Raw genomic sequence first — 19,469 nt, 5'->3', positions numbered from 1 at the left:
CTCAGTTACAAATCGGCACTGAAGATTTATCATTTGTGTATATTACAAGATATTTGCATAATTAAAACAATTAAGGGATTGACATATCATGGCAATTAGAAATACATCAGACGCTGAATGGTGTACAAAAGAGAGCTTCAATATGAAACAGTGATCCTCTGAGATCGGGACGTCCCGCGGGGCAGAGGAGACCAAGGACCCTGGTGGCCTCAACGCTCAAAGGTTTTCCTCCCGAAGGGTCGGCGCTGCGCCTCCAGGAGTCCATCTTTCCCCAGAGGCAGGTGCTCCCCTCCTCTCCCCAGGAAGCCACCCAATTGGCTCGGGGGCTCCTGCAGCTCCTTCCTGCAGACTCTTATCTCATTTTGCGTAGCCTGATTCTGTTTTCTTTGTCTCTCTTTCTAAGGAGTATGATGAACTGGTTGAAAAAATGCTCTTGGTCCTTCTTCTTCTGAACGAGCCGGAACCTCTGATCTCGGCCATATTTTTCCGCAAACTCTTTGAACGTTGTTCTGAAAAATTTAAAAACAAATCCCAAAGTGATTCAGATTTTTCAGTAGCTAACATGAAAGCCCGAGTTTCCTACAGAGAAAGTTGTACTGCGGAAAGAATGTTGGCCTTGAAGTAAGGAAGCCTGAGTCTGAGCCTTACCCTCTGGGAGTGTGACCGAGCCAGAGAAGTTCTCTGAGCCTGTTTTCCAAATGAGGCTAATGATGCCGATGGTGTTCGCCTCCTTGGGTGAATGTGAGGAAAACACAAAGAAAACCTTGTGTGCTAGAGCAGAAATTCCTAGCCGGGGACCCATTCGCTTTCTTTGCCCCTCCATGATTATTTTCCATCACTATTTTTCACTGTCAGCGATTTCCTTTGTCATTTATGCAGTTTTCTTTTGTATTTAATACATAGGATTCTAGTGGGTTTCCCCAGGCTGATTATGAAGGGAGACTGTCACACACACACACACACACACACAAAACCTGTTCTGGAAGACTGAGCTTTTGGCTGATTATTCTTTTACTAACTGAGTCATCCAAGGCATCCCCAAAGCCAGTTGTGGCCACCTTGATATGGTCAGACCGACGATTCTAAATGATGTTCACATTGCACTGTAAAGGTCTAGAAATAGCTCTGGTCCATGATAAAGGGGGAAAAAACCCAGCAAAAACCACCTCAGCCTCCAAATCGACCTCTTGAGACTCAGAATAGGGAGAATTCCAACAGCCTCAGAGCTGGAAAAGATTTAGAAGGGCTTCTCATCCAACATGGATCTAACCCTAAATCTCTAATGAGTAAAGGAGGACTCATTGCCTTCCATTTTGAGAGCAGCTCTCTGGGCTAGGTAGCTTTCCCCAATTCTGAGCCTCAGTCTTCTGCAGCTTCCATTCACTGTTTCTGATTTTTCTCTCTTGGACCAGCTACAAAAGATGGAATGCTTCTCCGTCACACCATTGACAAGTGCTTAAAAAAATACGGTACTTTATATCAGGCCAAAGTACTGTGAAAACAAAGACAAGAATGATCTATGGCTTTTGTTATTACAACGTTTCCATCCTATGGGGAGGAGTGGGGGAGACCGTCAGTCAATGAATATTCATTAAATGTTTACTATATTCTACACATGCCATATTATACAATATGTACATATATAAGTTTGTGCAAAATATAGAATAATGTGAGCCCATGATTTCTTTGATAAAAGTAACTCACTCTACCATTTGTGAAAGGTATTTCCTTTGCACTTCAGAATCCAGTCTGTGAGGATTATATTTCAAAAATATATGGCCACCTACACTCCCTCTATCTCTCTCTCTCTGTCTCTCTCTCTCTGTCTCTCTCTGTCTCTCTCTGTCTCTCCGTCTCTCTCTCTCTCTCTCTCTCTCTCTCTCTCTCTCTCTGTCTCTCTTTCTCTGTGTGTGTGTGTGTGTCTCTCTCTCCTTTCTCTCTCTCCTTCCTCTTTCTCTCTCATTAACTTCTAAGGCTTCAATTATATCACAACGATGTCTATGCCAGTGACTCCCAGATCTCCATATCTAGTACCAACCTTACCTGTGAGCTTCATTCTTGTGCCGTCTACTGGCCATTTCCAATAGGATATTCTGGAGATACCACAAAGCCAACATGTTCAAAAAATAGAACTCATCAGCTTTTCCCTCTAAATCCATCTGGCTTCCAAACTCCTCCATTTTTGTCTGAGGCTCTACCAGTGTTTCAGGAACCCAGAGTTGTATGCTTAGCACGATTCTCAAGGCATCATTTCTTTGGAAATTGAGGAGTCGTCCCTCCTTTGGGGATTGACTGAACAAGCTACGGGATGTGGTTGTGCTGGAGTACTACTGTGCTATAAGAAATGATGAGCAGGATTACTTCAGAAAAAATCTGGAAAGACTCGTGTGAACTAATTCCAAGTGAAGTGAACAGAACCAAAAGAACACTGTACACAACGGCAGGAATATTCTTTGATGAACAATCGTGAATGACTTAGTTTTTCTCATTGATAGAATGATCCAAGACAATTCCAGAGAGCCATTATGAAAAATACCATCTGGATTCAGAGAAAGAACTGATGGAGCCTGAATGTAGCCTAAACCATACTATATTTCACGTTCTTTCTTCTTTTTGTTTCAGCTGTCATCCACAAAATGACTAATAACAGCTTGTTTACCATCTTAGGGAGGGGGATGAATGGGAGGGAGAGAGAGAGGAAGAGTGAGGAGGGACAGAATTTGGAACTCAAAATTAAGAAGAGCGAATGTAACCAAATACCAGAATTTGCAATTTCTCTAACTATAACATCTTTCCCTTCAGATCCATTCTCTGCACTCGCATATTAAACTTTCATACGTTCACCAACTCTTATCTAAATTACTACAACTATCACCTAACTGGTAGCCCTTTCTAAATGTTGACTCATCTCAGTCAACTCTCTCCGTAGCCACCTTTTTTTCCCCTCAGGTGCATAATTCCCCTCCTCAATAAACTCCATTGGTTTCAAACTTCCACTTGTCTCAAATGTCCACTTTTCAGTTAACCTATAATCAATCTCTCCCACACGTGCCTATCTTCTTGCCTGTTAGGTTCTATCCTCAGCCCATATTCTGTGAGCCAGTCAAGTAAACTGTCTGTTCCTCCCACATCATATCACTGTGCTTTTTGCCTTGGCAATTCGGTGTCCCTCATGCTTGGCAAGTCCACTTCCTCCCCTTTGCCTTCTCTCATTCTTCCTTTCCACCGACACACGCTCGAGCATGACCATGAATCCTTCTAACCTCGACCCCCTCGGCCTCCAGGCCTCCCTCCTTGGGGTCCCATTTATGTTTATTTTTCTTCTGCTCTATATTTCTAATTTATTGTCTCCTTGGCTAGAACGTAACTTCCTTGCAAATCGGAATTTCTTCTGTTATTGTATTTGAATCCTCAGCGTCCAGTCAAAAGTCTGAGGCACTCGAGGAAGACTTATCGATTAAGGGGGTCTTGTCTCTGAGTCCAGTTTCCTCTCCATCATGCCACATTGCAGATTAAATATGCGATCAGGTCCGGATGAGGAGGAGAGAGTGGCACTAGCGTGTCTACAGGCATCAGGCAGAGACGCACGGCAGAGACAATGACTGAGCTTTGAAGTGAGAGAGGGATTGTGATAGAGAGGTGAGGAGGGCTTTCCAGGCACCATGCAAAGGGCCAGAGATGGGAAATTGAAGCCCAGTAAAAGGAACCAATCAGGAGAGTCGTGCTACATTTTAGAGAGCATGTAGGTAAGAAAGGACATCGGGGTCCCCACATGACATGCTGCCAATGTCTGAACGGAGCTGTCAAGTTCCCCCAAAGCCTCCTTCTGGGGGGTCATATTGCTGGTCCCCACATGGTGCCATCTTGAGATCCCTCCCCAACCCAATGAGCCTCCCGTGGACACCGTCCACTCCACTGCCCAGGAGGAATGGTATGAGATTTCATATAAATCCGTGATCATTATGTCACCCCCTTAGGCTGCCTTCCGTCTTTCCCCTTCACCAGCCCCAGCTCTCTGTTCTCTCTTTCCAAAGTCAGGTGTGCCTCACTATAGGAAAACCCACTCCATGGAAAGCTGAGCCTCCAGAATCAATTATGGAGCCGAGCCATCCCTCATGCTGTCATGAGACTCTGTCCCTTCCTAATGGATCTGCTGCAGGGGTTCTCTAAGAAATGATCCTTCTCAATGGATTAAAATTATCTGTAGATAACTAATCACCGTCCCACACAGAGGGGCCGGAGAGGAGCAATTAGAAAGGAGGGAAACCCATTTCTAAAATAGCCCCCAAAACCAGCAGGATGATTTGCAAAAATTCGGCTGGTTCACTTTTTGGTAGATATCAGCTGCCCCTCTGGGGGAGGCCTGTGGTCCTTTGGAGATGGGAGAAATGACAGAACCGCGAACGTTTGGCTTCTGGCGCGTGTCAGAATGATGGTGGGCAGCCTGGGTCAAAGCAGGCAAGAGCTGGTGTAGCCAGACGCATCCACCTCCATGGCAGAGCCTGAGTACATACCGAGAGGGGCTTGCGGGGGGAGAGTGGAGCAAAGACTCTGGGATAAAAGAATCCTCCTTTCTTGGATCTTACTTCACACTTCTTTAAATTTGAACTGTGTGTCAATACGACGTCCTCTCTGGCTCCTCCAAGAATATGGTGAAGAACTCCTGCCTCGAGCATCCCCACCGCACAGACGGGGACGGGAAGGCACAGAGACGTCTCACGAGGGGCGGAAGTGGCCGTGTGGCCAGATGCTCTTAGTTCTAAGGCAGCACGCTGTCTGACGGGCCTAGGCGAGACCCTGGTACCCGGAGGAAAGCCCGGGTCATCGAGGGGCGCTCATCTATTCCACAAACATACGTCTGTGTCTTTTTTCTTTTGCTAACTTACACGCCTGTTAACTCTTCCCTTTCTTTTACTGACAGACTTAATGTGTCGTCCGCTGGGCTTCGCCTCACTATCCTCCTTCTCCCTCAGAGGTAGCCCCGAGTAAGACGCTGGGTCTGCCTGCTATGCGGAGGCGAAGATGGTAATTTATGGGACTCTGCCTCGCTGTCTCGTTTTGCAGCGAGGGCTGCTCTCCCTTCGTAGGGATGGGCCTGGGCATCCTACCTGCTAATTACCCCATCCATTTTACTCAAAGGCCCTTCCTGGGTTTGGTGTTGTAAATCATTAAGTAGCTAGAAAAGAGCTGTTTGGGCTCCCAGGGCTCATTTCTGTGGAAAGAGTAATAAGAAGAGCACCAGAGGGAGGGCTCCTTCTTCATTCAAACCCTTTTCCTGACCCTGGATTTGAAAGGGGCCTGAAGAGGAAAGACACGATCTGAGCAGGCACCTGGACACCCCTCCTCTCTTCAGACTAACTGCCCCAGATGGTGCTGGGATTCCTCCCTGACCCTGGATCAGGACAGATTCAGTGGCTTCTACGTCCTCATTGGTGTGCTTCCTCATTATTCAATTGCTTCCCCTTGAAATACTCTGATGTCCGGGTCCAGGCACTGTTTCTGTTTCTCTACATCTCCCTCTCAGAGCCTGGAACGCATCATTGGTGCGTAGTACATTTTGGTTAAAACCAATTTAATTTGAAAAAGGAAATCAGCATCCGAAGTAGAGACTCTATTTGGGCGCTCCCCACCAACTGATAGGCTTCATTCGAAGCCGTGTTAAAGATGTATTTTATCTTCTTGAACCCAGATGATGTTTTTGGAAAGTCTGGTTGTTTGAATTTTTCTGGCAAACATGAGGGGAAAAGAGGCTGGAAGTCTGGATCCAGTCAGAAATGGAGCAATCCTCACAGCTCCCCACGTCGGGTCTCAGCTCTGGGATCCTTCACGTTGCCTCTGTGTGCCCTACCTGACCCGCTGGGCAATGCTTTTCTCTTTTCTGGGCTTCAGGTTTGCCCTCTGTGAAGAGGAGGGCTTAGACTCATTGGATATATGGCAGAGTCGGGACTGAGATCCCTTCCTCCTGTCCCTGACATTCCACAACTCTTATTCTATGGACTTCCCCAGTGTTCAGGAAGTCATTCCAAGGGAGCAGATCTTGGCTATGGATGGCAAACCTTAAGACTTCTCTCTTGCACTCAATTCAAAGACTCTAAGAAATGTAGTGCTTCCTGGTTTTAATTAAGATCAACGATTGCCTCTCTAGCCCTTCCACAAATGGTCGTCCAGCCTTTGCTGAAAAGCCTGAAGCACGGCGAGAGAGGGTCGCCCTGGCTCTTGGGGAGGCTCTGATTTGGGGGAAGTGCTGCCCTGACTCATGGCTCTCTGTTTCTCTCCAATGTCTGCCAGAGGATCCTGCAGCCTTTCTGCCTTCTCAAATCAAACAACCCAATTCTCACACGTTATGGAATTCAGAAAGAAGTGTCTGGCCAGGCTAACTGCAGGGCCAGGATCGGCACCATGGAGCTGCAGGTTGGTTCCCCTGGGCTAGGCTTCCATTCCTGGAGGACGGTGGCGACAAAGGCAGACAGAGGAAGGAGAAGGGGGTGAAGTCTGAGTCAGCAAGTTTACCCAATGAGCAGAGGTCTAGGGTTCTCCCAACTCGTGGCTGAACCTGGAGAGTGAGTGGAAGGGCAGCCGACTTTCTGCCTTTCTTTTCTCTGTTGCGACAAGCCCTGGAAATAGTGGATAGAATGGCCGGGGCCTACACTGGGTTTGTGCTCAAGGGTACACGAGGGAGGGCCAGACGGGCAATGAATTTGGACAGACTTTTGGATCATTCAAACCTCTTTCTTTTCACCTAAATGACATTTGGGCTCCCAGGAGATGCCGCAGGACATATTGAGTGCTCAGAACTCAGGGACTTCTTTGGTCTTCAGGGCGATCTCCCGAGGCGAGCAGGCTGGGAGAACAACTTCCAATATTACACGTGGGTAAACAGAGGCACCCATGAGCAGACTAACAGCCCCGAGTTCATCCAGGCAGACCAATGGAGAATTCCTTGTCTCTGGCAGCCCAAGGCAAGGCTTCAACTGAGGCAAAGTTTCAGTGATGGGAGAAACATACTGAAACAACAATCCACTTCAGACTTCACTGAGGGAGGCTGCCAGTTCTGGGGCCTTCCTAACAAAGCCTCATCCCTAGAGCTCTGGGGAGGCTACAGAGACCGAGGACCCGAGTCATTCCTATCATCCAACTCTGGATTATTAGAATCGCATCTACGCCTTCACGTATTCCTCCTTTTTGGTCTTTCTACCCCATTATCGGTAATGGAGCAGCCGTGTGAGGAAAGCTCGAACTGAACTAAATCCTCCAACATACTTGGTGAGGTAGAACCTGGTTTCTTCATCATTCCTCAGGTGTGGAAACTGAGGCTTGAAGTTGAGTTGAAGTTATCGCTTGCTCTTGGTATTTTAACTAATAAAAAGAATGGATTAGCAAATAGCAAAAGCCACTTCCTTCCCAGGTGAGCTTAGGGAACACATTAAAGGAGGGGACAAGGCAGTTTGTACCGGACAGCTTGGGAAAGGAAGGAATAGCCTCACTCCCTTAACAAGGCACTCAAATCCAATTCATCATTTATTGATCACCTGTTGTATGCAAGGCATGGAATTGACTGTAAAGATAAAACAAATGGAAAGAAACACAAGCTGCCTCCAGAAAAGGGCTTGGAAATGCCTTAGCGGCTACCTGCACTCCCCACCCCTGGCCAGCAGGAAGGATATTTCTCTGTACCCACCTGGGAGACAACTTGGATTCCTCAAGGAGTTTTTTAAATTCTTCTTTGGCGAGCAATAACTTACTTTTCTTTTCCTTATATTCTTCCTTTATTCGGGTTTTGACAAACTGTTCGAATATCTTGTGAGAACCACAAAAAAGAGAAAAAAGAATAGTTAACAAACATTGTAGCTTTCGAATTCATTTCTCAGGGCTTGGTTTAGCCTCCCAAAGACACAAGTATGAGCTAATAAGCTTCCTATTCTTTGTCGCCCTATGGGGGGCCTTCAGGTTCATTTATGTGGGGGAATATGACCAGCTCTGACACTGAAAGGGACTTTCCAACACACCTACGGATATTTACTGAGACTCCTCCATCACATGGAAGCACAGTCAGCATCCTGAAGCAGGGAACTCTGGGGATCTAAGAGATCCTTGAGGCAGATTCTCTCACCTTTTGGATGAGGACTCAGAAGGTCAGAAGAAAGGAGTGGTGTCTTGCCCAAGGTCATAGAGTTAGTGAATGGAGACCCTTCATTAGAGGCTGGTTCTTCAGTACATTTTCTCCCTTCCATAGAAATTGACTTTCTTATGAACAAAAAGCTACTTTTTGACTCAGAAAATGTGGATTTCCATATCCTGGTCTTTCTAATCTCAGATTCAACAAATACTTCTACCATTTGAGAGCGCTTTGTCTTGTCAAGGCATTCCCTTCTCCCTGAAGCATCACAATTCAATTACAGCATTTAAAACCTCCCACTCTTTCCCTGTAGAAGAAAGGGCCCTAATTGAACTGTTTCTTGACAAAGCCATCAACACTTCCTTCTGCCAAGTGACAGTAGCTTATGAAAAAGAAAAAAAAAAGAGCAACTCTAATTGATTTCTCACATTTCAGGTTCTAGAAAGAAGCACATGGCCCCTCTGGGTACTTGGTCCTGCTGTGCCCACTGAGGACGAAGAGAGTGATCTAGATGTCTTTGCTTACCTGGGCTTATGCCTTTGGCCCTTCTACTTCTCACATTTGGGAAAATGACGTATCCATGCTCATCAAGTGGGCAGTAGCACAAATAAACCTAAAAGTGCCATAACCCTAAGATCCTGTGCAACACACGGGGGTTGCTCAAGGGAGTCACTACTAAATTTGATTAATTAATTCTCAAATCAATTAAACAATTAAATAAGATTACAGAGTGTGAGCTGTTTTACATTTTTTAAAGGATCTGAACACTTGATACCCAGCAGTGTGCGTCTGCCCCTGGCAAATGGAGAGTGGACACAAGAAACTCTTTGTGAATGGCTGAATGGGAACCAGAAGGACCAGCTCTTTTTGGAGTCACTGCCCTCTTCATGACCTACAAAAGGGTACAGGATAGTCTCAATTACTCATTTGGGGGCTTCTTTTTCTCCTTCCCATATTCAGAAGAAAGAGCAGCAGAGACCAAAGAGTATCTGAATCCTGGGGGGGCAATAGAGCTGGACAGTGGCTTCTGAGGCACTGAATGACTTGCTGAAGAAGCAACTTCTCCCAGAAGGTGAAATGTGTGCCCTCAGCCTGAGAGGGTTTTGTCCACTTTTGTCATGCCTTGTGTCTCCAGGCTTCACAAGCTTCACAAATTCAAGGGTTTAGGCACAGGACTTCTCCAGGGGAATATAGCCCCAGCAGCATGCTTCTTGGAAAAGGGACAGGATAGATGCGCAAGTCATAGTCACTCCCACCCCCTGGCCATTGCCAGGAGTCACTGAATCAGTACACGAGAAAAGGAAATTGCTTGCTCATTAGGTCCCCAAGTATGTTTATATCCAGAAGATGAATCAAACCATGGGCTGACATCAGAGTCTCAGGGTAGAGAGAGGGTGCAGGGCTTTGGGGAAGAGAGATTCTTCCTTAGAGCTGCTCCCAGGTCAGCCTTTTCTGGAGTGGGAGGGTGGGGGTAGGAATAGAGCTTCATGATCTACTTTGCCCAAATATTTGTGGGCTCCTGTGAGTCCCTTATAGGTTTATATCATTGTTAGACATGAATAATAATTTCATTGTTGTTATTCATCTCAGATTTCATCTCATACCTTGATGACTTAAATGAGAGCTACGGAGGCTGTTACCTTTGGGTATCAAAGTTGTCCTGCCACTTTGGAGTAATGGGTGCTTACTGAGGGGGTGGGGGAACATTCTTAAGAGTATGTAGGGGTTTGATCAAGTGGCCTTTGAGGACTCCTCCAAATTTTAATTCTAGGATTGTGGCTTTATGAATCCATTATTTCTTGATACAGTATCAGGCTCTCAATGAACAGGCCTCTTAATGTCTGGGTCCTTCTTATAAAAGGTAAAGCCATGAACTAGCTTATTTCTGGGGGTTCTGCCCATGAGATCTTACCATGATCTCAAAAAGAAGAAATAGCTGATGAATCCCAAACTGGCCAATTTGAGTCAGGTCTCATATTGGTTTAGAAGACCACAAATTAACATTATCTAGGTTGTATTGCATTTTACTTATTTTGTTAAACATTTCCCAGTTACACCGTAATGTGGTTTAGTCTACCAGAGGTTTGCTGTTGTTTTACTAGAATGAAATTCTCAATAGAGAAAATATGAAATCAAAGACATTTCTTTCTCTACCTCTTTCTGAAGGAACTTCAAAAGAAGTCCCAGAACCACTTAATAAAAAGAAGGAATGGAGCTTGATATATACCTCCATCTGAAAAGAATTCAGCCTGTGATTCAGCAAATTATATGCCATCCACTTGGCTTAAAGCCTACTTGGAATTCAGTGCATGGGCAGAAGAAAAGCCATCTTTGTACTCAGTTTTCAAGGGCCTGAAAGTGGAGCAGCCAAAGCAGTAAAGGCTACATGAGGACAGGCCTCACCTTCAAGGCTAAGCGGGGCTCTTCAGGTCCTGCTCTGGCACACTTTGGCCAGACCACTTTTGGGAGCAGCATGTTCAGTTCTGAGCACCCCAGTTAAGCAAAGATGCTGATAATAAGCTTGAAATGTAGAGCCAGAATAGTGAAGGCTTTTGAGCACGTGTCCTATGAGGGTTATCGGAGGATGAGGATGCATTGCTGGAGAGGGAAGTTTCTCAGGAGAGACTTGCCAACTTGTTCAAATTTCTTAAGAGCCATCATGATATTAGACTTTTCTTGGAGGATCAAAAAGGCAGGAAAAATTGGGGGGCATTTCAGAAAGCCAGAGTTTGACTTGCTGTGAGGACTGAGGAAATGATGTTTTAGCAATGAAGACTTTCATTAAGTGGCACGGGTTATTAGGGAGGTTGTGGGTGCCCCTTCTTTGGATGTCTGCAAGCAGTCTGCATTTATCACATAGGTGACAGAGGGGACTCTTCTTCAACAAAATTCTGGACTGGTTGGCCAGAATGCATAAACATAACCCTTGGAATTATCTGCATTGCCCATGAGTCCTTCTAGCTCAGACCTGAGAAGTACCACTGCAGGCCTTGAGAACACTGACATTCTGTGGTCCTAACTTTTTCACATTTAATGGGTACATGGAAAATTCCCACGGATACTATCTTTTTGATGTTGTTGGAGAGGGACAGGCTCTGTATTGGAAGTGAGAAGGCCAGCCTGGGTTGTTTCCTGACTCTTCTTTTCCCCTAGAGTATGAGCCTTGGGAAGGATGTCCCCATCTTTGTAAGTGAGTTTCTCTTTCTGTAACGTGAGGTGATTAGACTCCCATGTTCTTTTGGCTTCTCTCCAGCTGACATTCAGAAGTCCTGTTCTTTTGTCATTTGGTCCTTTATGCCTGTGAACACAACCACTCAAAAGCAGGAGAAAGGAGGTACAAAACTCTGCAAAGCCAAGCCAGAACGGCCATGGTGCCCTAGAGAGAGTTCTTGGAGTTTTGAGTCTGCCATTTTCAGCCATATCTTTAGTATTTCACTCAGCTTCACTGAGATGCTTCTTTTTCCATCTGAATCCATCTTGTTATCCAAATCTTGCCCCACTCCCTTTCCTTTGGAATGCCCATCATTTGTAGCTCCGGATTTTTTTTCTTTTTCCCAAAGATATAATCTCCTCCAGTTAGTCAGGCAAGAAGCATTTATTGTTTACTAAATACTGGGAACATAATAACTACAAGTAAAATGAAAGGTGGTCCTTGCTCTCCCCCAGCTTACCTTCTAATGGGAGAAGACAATACTCTTGTCCCTTTAGCAATAGCCTTTTTATTTATTGGTTCTGTCATCCTTATCCAATATATAACAAGACTTTTAAAAGACTATTATTGCTTAGGGCTTGGCACAGAGAAGGCCCTAAATAAATGCCAACCAATTGTTTATTGCCTTATCTTTTCAGATTGGTATATTCCAATTTTAAAATCTTAATGACTGTATTTGCATAAGAACCATTTGAATAATCTGCTTCAAATTCCAATTACCTTTTTCTTTCTGTTTCTTTTTGTTATTTGTTTCTTGTTGTTGTTGTTCATATGCAGTATCAAGCTTGTCCTCCTGGAAATAAAGCTTAGATTGTCCAGAAGCAAACTCAGCCCAGTCAAGGCATTCTCCTTTGATCTGCCCTTTCCCTAACTCATATTCTATGTGAATCTGAACAGATTGTTTTTAATGAATGACAAACCTCTAGACCCCATCTTTGGGGAAGAGAAAGAAACTGAGATTCTGTCCATTAATAAATGAATCTAACTAGAAGTAAGATAGAATTCCCTCCCACCCATCTGACTGTCAAGTATGGTGGGTAATAAACACTTTGATGAATTAGATGAGCCAAGAGGATGACAGCTAATGTCCACCAATGAGCAGCAAATGAATGTACTCTAAATAAGAGAAGATTCATTTCATAGAACTATATTGATTGGTGTGTCTAGAACTTGAAAGGACCTCAGAAGCTATCTAGCCTATCTATCTATCAGACACAGGCAACTAAGGCAAGCCCAGAATAAGGTAGGACTTCTCCAAGGTCACACAGATAAGAAAGAAATGGAGGTTCTAAGGATTCACATCCAAATACTGTACGCTGCCTGCTCTTTTATTCAGTTGGAGTCTATCGGATCATTAAATAATAAACTGTGTCCTTGCTTGAATTTTGAAGGATGGATATTATTGTGTATGTGTGTTGCTTTGTTTAAAAACATTACCAGCTTTTGATTGAAAGTATAAGCAGGAGAAATGTCCAATAGTGTTGATCTGTTGATCCCTAATAAGCAATTGTCTGCCAGCTAACTAAGACCAGATTTTTGCTGCCCAAGTAAAAGTAAACTCTAGGATTCTGAGCTCTCCAGAATATGACATGATTCTTCCTTTCCAGACTTTTCTGGATTACTCCCCTTCACACGGATGAGTTTTTCCTCTAACTAAAGTGTTAGGAAATGTCCCTCCTGCTGGAGAACTGTGTTCCATTACCTGTCTACACAGGCTACTCTCTATTCCTAGAAGTTCCTTCCTCCCTTGCTTTGCTCACTGAATCCCTGTGCTCTAGAGCTCCATTCAGTCTTTCCTCCATCCTTTCAAGAATGCCTACTCCTCCCAGTTTCTTACCGACTTTTCATCTCAGAAATCATTTTGTTTCCTATTTTACTAATGGAATGAATGCATGTTATCAAGTGTTCTGCAGCTCCGAGAGGATGCTTTACCCCTACTAGACTGTGAGCTTGAAATGGGAAGGGTCTTCTCAGAAATATGCATTTCTTAGATCGAAGCATACATTTTTTCGGTTTTCTTTTTTTGTCTTTTTGTTGTTTCCTTTGACAACACAGCTAATATGGAAATGTTTTTTGTATGACCACATCTGTATAATCTATACGGAATTGCTTGCCAATAGTTCTGGCTCCTTCCACAGATTAGAGAGTACAAGTTCTCAGAGGAGCTGGTCCAAACCAGTCCTGGCCCCGAGGCCACACACCTGGGAAGAAATGATGAACCTGCAGTATCCCCAGATCCACACTCTCTGGAGCTCAGCGCACCCATCATCTTAACACTAGGCCAACTCACCTGTTTCCGCTCATCAGAATTGAGTAACAGGTAGCGTGGGTCAAAGACGATTTTGTGCAGTTCCTTTTCCCAAGTGGAGAATGCTGACACCTAGTAAGAAATAGCCGAGAGGTACATTTTTAGGATCTCCCCAGGGACAAACTGTAAAAGTGAAATTTGGGAAATGCCATCTAAAAGTACATATATATTTTTTATGGACACATGGGAACTATCAAACTACATTTCCCGTGGTCCATCGGGGTTCCGGTTCCGGTCCTTTGGGCGTGGGGACGCCTATGTCACCACGCAGAGGACAGTTTAAATCTCCTGGGTTAGGAGGAAGTCGCTCTTCTCTTTAGCTACTGAGCACATGGAGGTAACAATAATGGCTGGGGCAGCAGTTTTGAATTCTTACAAGCGCGTGGTCTAATGAGTTTATCTATCAGCATGGCTTTAATTAAAATACTAATATATATTATTATAACAGTCTTTATTATTTTTAATCATAATAAACACAAGGAAGCACTCAGCAGAATCTACAATCATTAGAGGAAAATGACCTCAGGAAGGTAGGATCTCCTACGATCAAAGGGCATGGACTAGCCACACTTCCAAGAAAGTCTGTGCCTGCAGGATTAGGAATATCTAAATGGGGACATTCCCAATAATGCTTTTTCTGCCAGGAAAATCCCAGTGTGCCAGATATGGCTGACTGCCTGTCATGGAGCTCCTGGCTAGACTTGTGTTATGTTCACTCATAAGGATGAGTTTTGAGTTTAGCATCTTGAAATAATTAAAATTCCTCTGGGAAACCCTGAAAGCTCCATGTGCTGCCTCTTTCCCCCTCCTTCAGAAGGCCCTGGGGTTCCTGTGTACTTCTGGAATTAGGGTGAAGTGGGAATTATCTGATCCTTTGACCAATAGAACGAGAATCCTGAGGAGAACATCTTCAGTGGAATTCGATGATGCTTATAAGCACCTCTCAGAGGCAGACACTCAGGGTGGTGCCAGGGATGCAGAAAATAACATGGAAACCAGGCCCTTCCGTTCAGAAGGGACAGAAAGATGCAGCCCAGTGGAGATGAATGAATTCAAAGTGGGTAGAAGGTAATATGAAGCCAATTCAAAGGGATGCGAGTGGCTGTAACTGGGAGGAACATCAATGGCCTGGTCTCCTGGGCTCGGGTTGGAAAGAAGCTGGGGATTCCTGGGGCCCTGGGAGAAGGGAGGGCATCCCATCGCCTGCAGACATCCTCACTGCCGCTGAGCCTTGTGAGATCCCCCTCTCTGGTGAAGAGGAGCAAAAAGTAACTGAGGAAAGATTTCCAGGAAGGAGATTCGATCCTAAAGAGGATTCCATGCTGTGGACAGTCAGGACAGAAATGCCTGCATATCCTTGTGTAGAGGACTTTGGTCTGAAGGAATTTCCTGAAGGATTTCCCAGGAAACAGGAAGCCAAACCAATGTCACATGCTCTGAACAATTTGTTAAGTGTGCCCTGAGGCCATGTGCTGAGCTCCTCAAGAAACAGAACTTCCCTTCTCACAGGGAAAATAAGCCACACACACATCGCTGGCACACACACCGGCACACAAACCCACGTTCCAAGCATCCACATGGATGGAATTTTACTAGATTCGGGGCCATGAAACAGCAGTGTGTCAGCAGTGAGAAACTCAAGCACATTCATCAAATGCAGTCGTTTTGTTGCCTCTGAGGAGCCTGGGTTTCTCTAGTCATAAAATGAGGGTGACTATCCTTGATCTGCTAGAGATGTCTTAAATGAGGAGCTTTCGCCCTGCTCCTACAGTGTACAGGCCAGTGTGGGCTAGTGGCCATGGGGTCAGATTTGGCTCAAGAAGACTTGGGCTGTTAGCCCTCCTGATAAGTCACTCACAACCTCTGGATGTCGGAAGCTACTCTTACACCATACAGCAGGTAAACTGCTGAGCTGCATCAGTGGAGGCACAGCGCCTTGGCAAATAGCAGGTACTGTGTGTGTGTGTGTGTGTGTGTGTGTGTGTGTGTGTGTGTGTGTTGCCTCCCTCTCCCATTTATTTTGAATTTTGGAAGTGGACATTCCATTTCCAGGTCACTGAAATCACATCTTCCCCCAACAAAATGACAACGAAATGCAAAGAATGTGGATGCCCTTGAAGGAGGAACTTACCAGGACCCAATACTGTCCTGCTACAGGGAATGAAGCAAAAGCAAGACCCAGATGGGGATTCAAGGTCCTCTTGGGCTCAGCAAGAAGAACTCAAGCCCACACCTTGCCTGCAGTAGCTAATCTTGCTTCTGATGATCTCTGAGACCAAGTGACTGGAGACACCTTGGCTCTGGGAGCAGGGCGGCCAGGAAATCACCAAGCAGGGAGGATCTATGTACTGGGGCTCCTACATCCCCAAGATGATGCCAGGAGTGGATCCTCTAACAGGCCTCTCAGCCCCCCACACAGGGCAGAGCCTTCAATGTTAACCTCCTTTTTGATTTGGCTGAATAGCATTCTTTCAAAATGAATGGGAGAGATGGTAGATGGGGGTGAGCTGCTGGCGGGGTCCCAGGAAGAGAGACAGATGAAACATAAAATGTGCCTGGGAGGAGCAGTCAAACCACTGTCCATTTCCAAAATTTAAAATCGGTAGAAGAGGGAAGAAACAGACATAAATAGCACCAATTTTGTGCCAGGCACTTTTACAAGTATCTCGTTTCATCCTTTTGACATCCCTGGAAGGCAGGTGCCGTTATTGTTCCCATCTGACTAGAGCTGGTCAGCTAGGTCTGGTCAGAGAGATGCCACCATGGGTGGGAATGAGGAAAACTATCTTTTCAATTGCCTCTCTGACAATGATAGCTATGTGGCCCTGGACAAGTCCCTGAACCAATCTCAGCCTCAATTTCTTCATCTATAAAATGGGAATAATTAATAGCACCTACCTCCTAAGGAGACTATGAGAATAAGATAATAAAATGATGTTTAAAAAGCATTTTACAAACCATAAAGTTCTTCAGAATAGGTTAGACATTGATGGACATGAGTATAGGCATAAAGGAATGAGCCAGGAGAAAGGGAAAGATTGAAAAGAAGTGATAGACTAGGGATGACAGAGAGGACAAGCTATTGAAGTTGATGGGATGGAATGAGATTGATTGCACAAGTAGATAGGTTAGCCTTGGTAAGGTCACTCCTTCCTGTGAGGCACGGGTAAAAGAGGAGGGTGGCAGAAGGTACCAAAGACAATAAGGAAGAGGAAAGAAGAGGAAGCTCATAGTGAATAGCCTCAATTTTTTCCTTAAAATTTGAAATATTCAAAATAGTTTAAACCCATTTTCTTGGCACCAAAGAGATGAATTAGGAGTAACAGGTAGAAATTTTATACATAAATCAGCCTCGAAGGTGTCATGGAGCTACACAGGCACAAAAAGAAATCCAGGACCCCATATGAAAATTTTGTGGAGAGCATTTGGCAGATGATCAATGGAGATAAAAAGGAGCTGATTTTGAGATGTCTCAAACAATTTGTGGGCTTTGTCCCTAACCCCAACCTCCTTTCTAACTTCATCTCTTTTGATGGTACCACTATTCCTCAGTAATCCAAGTGTGGAACCAAGGAGTCACCTGCGACCCTTATTCTCCTCCTATTCTTGTCGGTATTAGAGCCCCAATATGTCTTGTAGCCATCTCCTTTCTACTCACACATGGGCCACACTCCTTTTGGGCTTCATCATTTAGTGCCTAAACTGCTACAATGGCCTCTCTATTGGTCTCTCTGCCTCGAACCTGTCCTCCTCCTAATCTACCCCCTCCCACTCAATAACCAAATTGATTTATCTGAATGAAGCACATTTCTGACCTCATCCTGCCCCTCTCAAGAAACCCTGTGTTTTCCAGTTCCCTCCAGGACAAACTTGACAATCATCAACAAACAGCCAACTTCATGATCCAAGGAACAAGGAAAGAGACTGTAAAATAGACCATGACCTATTTTTAAAATAAATCCATAGTAATATAGACTTCCAGTTAAGATGGTGGCAGAGTAAGGAGCAGCTGCTTGATCTCTCCTAACCAAAGCATACAGGACTCTTCAAGGGGACATAAAAACAAATTCAAACAAACGAAGGGACCCCACAACTGGGCGCAGCATTGAAGGTACGTGGAATCAGGGCATTTCCACGCTATGGTGAAACAGCTCTCACTAAAACACGAGAGGAATAAGCCCCTCCCACACCCCCCACACCACGTAAAATGCCAAGGCCAGCGAAGAAGAGTTAAGGCAGGCTTGGGGCACCCATTAAGTCACTGGCAGCTCCAGGGCTTGTTCCTAAGCACAGCAAGACTTAGGACCCCGACAGGCTAAAGAACTCTCACTGCCTTTCCTGAGCGCCTGCGCGGGTGAAGGGATTGCCCTAGGTGCGGACAAGGATCTCAAGCACAGGTTTGGACCTCCAGTGGGGACCCTGTGCAGAAGGGAGCATGGTTGTGGAAGCAGCTCCCTGAGACGGCTGAAGGAGCCTTGGGAATAGGGTCAGACCAGGGACAACCAGGACGCTTAACCCCGAGAACAACAAGATCTGAGACCTCGGGAGCCTAGAGAGCGTAGACAGACACTGAATGTGAGGATAAAGCTGAGAAGGCGCTGGGCTAACAACAATGGCAAGCCAAAATTGAGAACCCCAGAAGAGAAAGATTATCAAGAAGAACTCTGTAACACTCAACAACTTTTACACAGAGAAAATCCAGACAACAGAGGAGGACAAACAAGAAAACATATCCAAACCTTCCCAAAATAATGAAAACTGGTCACAATCTATTGAAGAGTTCAAATCTGAGATGATGAGAAAGATGGAAGAGATCTGGCAAGAAAATAACAGTTTAAAAGGCAGAATTTCACAATTGGAAAGTGAGGCTCAGAAATCAAATGAACTGATGAGCAAATTGAACACCAGAAATAATCAGATTGAAAAGGAAAACCAGTCCCTAAAGACTAGAATTGAGCAATTAGAAGCCAATGATCTCTCAAGACAGCAAGAACAAATAAAATGAAATCAAAAGACTGATAAAATAGAAGGAAACATGAAATATATCAATGAGAAAGTGAAAGTCGAAGAAAACCAGTCTAGAAGAGACAATTTGAGAGTCATTGGTCTTCCTGAAAAACCAGAAATTAATAGAAGCTTGGACTCCATACTAAAAGAAATTATTCAACAAAATTGCCCTGAAGTTCTACAAGAGGGCAATATAGACATTGAAAGGATCCATAGATCACCCTCTAGACTAGACCCAGAAAAGACAACCCACAGGAATATAATAGCCAAATTCAAGAGCTTCCAAGTAAAGGAAAAAATTTTGAAAGAAGCCAGAAAGAGACAATTCAGATATTAAGAGGCAACAATCAGGATCACACAGGATCTGGCAGCCTCCACGCTAAAAGACCGCAAGGCTTGGAATATGATATTCAGAAAGGCAAGAGAGCTGGGTCTTCAACCATGGATTAACTACCCATCAAAACTGACTATATACTTCCAGGGAAAGTATGGGCATTCAAGAAAATTGAAGATTTCCAAGTATTTGCACAGAAAACACCAGGACTAAATGGAAAGCTTGATATCCAACCACAAAAATCAAGAGAAAGATGAAAAGGTAAATAAGAAACAGAAGGGAAAGATATAAAACTCATATTTTTTTTTAAATTTGACTCTTTAAGGGGTTCAATAAGATCTAATTATCTGTATTCCTATGAGGAGAAATGCTACGTATAATTCTCTGTAGTGAACTCTATTCACTATTATAGTATTCACTATTATAGCAATCAGAAGAATAATTCATAGGGAGAGGACAGAATACTAAATGGTCTAAGATGACATGGGGGGTG

At 44.5% G+C, this 19,469-nt stretch overlaps 1 protein-coding gene across 1 annotated transcript in view; it reads right to left on the bottom strand.

The window, feature by feature from the left end:
• Positions 1-352: 352 nt before the first annotated feature.
• Positions 353-19,469, bottom strand: part of TCERG1L (transcription elongation regulator 1 like) — a 341,385-nt gene continuing 322,268 nt past the window's right edge. The window contains exons 11-13 of the mRNA XM_044662931.1: positions 13,618-13,707; positions 7,679-7,797; positions 353-509 (exon numbers count right to left, since the gene is read on the bottom strand). Of these exons, the coding sequence (XP_044518866.1) occupies positions 353-509; positions 7,679-7,797; positions 13,618-13,707 (366 nt within the window). The remainder of the gene's footprint in view (positions 510-7,678; positions 7,798-13,617; positions 13,708-19,469) is intronic.

This window comes from Gracilinanus agilis, chromosome 2 (assembly GCF_016433145.1).
Source record: "Gracilinanus agilis isolate LMUSP501 chromosome 2, AgileGrace, whole genome shotgun sequence".
NCBI lineage: Eukaryota > Metazoa > Chordata > Mammalia > Didelphimorphia > Didelphidae > Gracilinanus > Gracilinanus agilis.
The sequence above is the reverse complement of the archived record's forward strand: the minus strand, read 5'-3'. Positions and strand labels throughout refer to the sequence as shown.